The 2,501-nt window shown below is 35.2% G+C and overlaps 2 protein-coding genes across 2 annotated transcripts; one reads left to right on the plus strand and one right to left on the minus strand.

Moving 5' to 3' along the window:
* Positions 1 to 95: 95 nt before the first annotated feature.
* LOC109583688 (uncharacterized) lies at positions 96 to 1,082 on the plus strand (the record flags this gene model as incomplete). Its single annotated transcript, XM_019999120.1, has 3 exons — positions 96 to 267; positions 668 to 697; positions 750 to 1,082. Coding segments are annotated over 3 exons (510 nt in total), but the record flags the coding sequence as incomplete, so codon positions are not given.
* A 486-nt stretch (positions 1,083 to 1,568) lies between these two features.
* Positions 1,569 to 2,495, minus strand: LOC100632963 (60S ribosomal protein L5-like). The gene is made up of 3 exons (XM_003388128.3): positions 2,392 to 2,495; positions 1,816 to 1,907; positions 1,569 to 1,768 (listed from the first exon to the last, which is right to left on the minus strand). The coding sequence occupies exons 1-3, from the start codon at positions 2,473 to 2,475 to the stop codon at positions 1,660 to 1,662; spliced, it is 285 nt and encodes a 94-aa protein (XP_003388176.3). The 5' UTR covers positions 2,476 to 2,495; the 3' UTR covers positions 1,569 to 1,659.
* Between the last annotated feature and the right edge of the window lie 6 nt (positions 2,496 to 2,501).

Below are 2,501 nucleotides of genomic sequence, written 5' to 3' on the forward strand. Positions count from 1 at the left end.
CTTTAATGAACCACCTAAGGGATGGTCAGTTGTACCTCTTGCCATTCCAACAAAAGTGAGCTCTTAAATTAATTGCATTATTATTGTTGCAATAGGTTAGTCAGGGAAAAATTGATGACTATGGCAGCAAGTCTCCTCCTGACTTCCCAGGATGTACAATTGAAATCACAGCTGAACCTGGTGAAGGTGCAGATAGATTAATTTATCCTGTACCATTGAGAGGAATTAAATCTGATAACATGGAATTAAACATTGTATTAAAAACTGGTTAGTATCATTTAAATAAGTAAAGTTATACAACAAGGAAGAGGTGTTTATGATAGAGCCATAAATACCAACACAAAGCTGTATAACCAACTTCTACCATGTACTAAAGTAAACAACTAGATTTAGTGCACTTAGCAACACTTAGCAACAGGTTGTCTATTTTCAAGCAGGAGGTTAATAAGTAAATTCCCCAGGCCACTTATTACTGTCCAAATGTCTGGAAATTTACTTATTAAACCTCCTAGTGGTAAATCAGTCATTTATAAACCTAAAATCAAGCAATCTGATTTGTCAATTACAACTAGCTATAGGCATGGTAGAAATACAATTATTGTACATTGAACTATACAAACATTATGTGTATGTATCAAGTATTATTAGTATTTAATATAATGTATAGATATTGAAACACTCACTGATACACTGCTTGGTAAGACTAAGAGAGTATATAGTGTTGTTATTATTATTATACACTCATGCAGATATTAGAGATCTTGTTACAGTCCTTCAAGAATTAACATCAAATCAACAGTTTGATTATGCTAACAACTGGAAACAGTTAGGCCTGTACTTAGGATTATACCAACCTACACTAAAAGCAATTGAAGTAAACTGCAGAGGACAAGTGAAGGAGTGTCTAATGGAGTGTCTATCTTCCTGGCTAAAGGGAGAGGATGGAGTAAGAGAGACAAGAGGAGGTGGATCAAACTGGATATCATTAGTAGCAGCACTAGATGCAATGGGAGAGAGGGAGGTTGCTGATAACATTAGAATAAAGTATAACCTATAAACTACAGTAATACTTAGTAGCTGTTTTACAACAACAATGAACATGAAAGGGAAAGAAGAGAAAAATGAAGTTCCAATTGGATTTAGTATTCCGTATTCATTCCTCATAGCTAGTTTAATGTGTTCATTCATTGTCAGTGTACTAATTAGCTGAGCTGTCATCATGTACTAATTTCCCTATCTCTATAACTAGAATTATTACTGATAGCATCAAACTATGTTTATTATTATAACTAATGTTTATCACCTAATGAATATTACATGTACTGCTGTAAAAGGAAACCTAATTATATTTATAAACTTGTTTGTGTGGTCTATAGTATTATTGAGTGTAGCACACGATTGATATGAACTAACAAAAGGTTAACAATGATGCAACATTGATTAAATTTTTTCAGTAAATTTAAATTTTGAAAAGCTCCAAAATCAAATGAATTAAAGTACCTGTACCTTTTAGAAATAATAAATGGCATCAAACGGGAACTTTTATAAAGGCTTTGTGTTCACAATACTTAGGTTGTGACCAAAATTCGTCTATTCAAACAAGCATTGTGGAATTTCAAATATTTTAAACAAAATCAAATATTGCAGTCAATCTACATCTTAGTCTTCAGACTCATCGTCATCAGTTTTAAACTGACGGAGGAAAGACGCCTTCTTTTGCTTAATCTTCGACTTGCGCTGAGCTAGGGTCAACTTCTGCTTAGTCCAGCTGAAAAAAAAACAAAAAATAATAAAATAAAACATGTATGCCCTCACCGTTTCTGAGTCTCCATCTTCTTCCTCTCCTTCACTTGTATGACCGGATCAGCTCTTATCATCTCATGAGCTTTCTTGTACATTGGCTCAATCTTTCAGGAGAGAGGGAGAGGGAGAGGGAGGGAGGGAGGGAGGGAGGGAGAGAGAGAGGGAGAGAGAGAGAGAGAGAGAGAGAGAGAGAGAGAGAGAGAGAGAGAGAGAGAGAGAGAGGGGGGGGGGGAAGAAGGATGACATATACATGTATATGGAGGGTTTCCCACAAAGCATGCTAAGTGAGCTAAACAGCATGAGCTTCATGAGCTGACAAGAACTACAATACAGTACATGGCATTTGGAGCAACTTCAAAAATTTGTAAAAAATCCAAATTTTGATTGGAATCAGTTATAACTTTCTACACAACAAAAAAAAAATGTATATGCATTAGAAAAAAATTTAAACGAGGATTTCTCTCCTTTTCATTTATGACAAAATTGGCCAAAATCCCTGTACTACTGATTTTGGAGCAACTTAACAATCCACTAGCAAAAAGCTGCGCGAGCATTACCAAAAATCATTATTCTCATCTCTTTTCTTACATCATCTGGTCCGAGTCCTTCCTTAATGTAAGCTGAGAAGTGTTTCTGATATCTCTCGTTGTCTTCCTCCGATAAATACCTCATGTAGTTAGCAACATGTCCGCCAAAAA

This window comes from Amphimedon queenslandica, unplaced genomic scaffold (assembly GCF_000090795.2).
Source record: "Amphimedon queenslandica unplaced genomic scaffold, v1.1 AMPQUscaffold_13287, whole genome shotgun sequence".
Taxonomy (NCBI): domain Eukaryota; kingdom Metazoa; phylum Porifera; class Demospongiae; order Haplosclerida; family Niphatidae; genus Amphimedon; species Amphimedon queenslandica.

Excerpts from the sequence above, each read along its gene's own strand:
- LOC100632963 (XM_003388128.3), bottom strand. The coding sequence starts at position 2,475 with ATGAGGTATTTATCGGAGGAAGACAACGAGAGATATCAGAAACACTTC. Across the intron at positions 1,908-2,391 it reads AAGGACTCGGACCAGATGAT|ATTGAGCCAATGTACAAGAA; the intron begins GTAAGAAAAGAG and ends CTCTCCTGAAAG. Across the intron at positions 1,769-1,815 it reads AAGATGGAGACTCAGAAACG|CTGGACTAAGCAGAAGTTGA; the intron begins GTGAGGGCATAC and ends TTTTTTTTTCAG.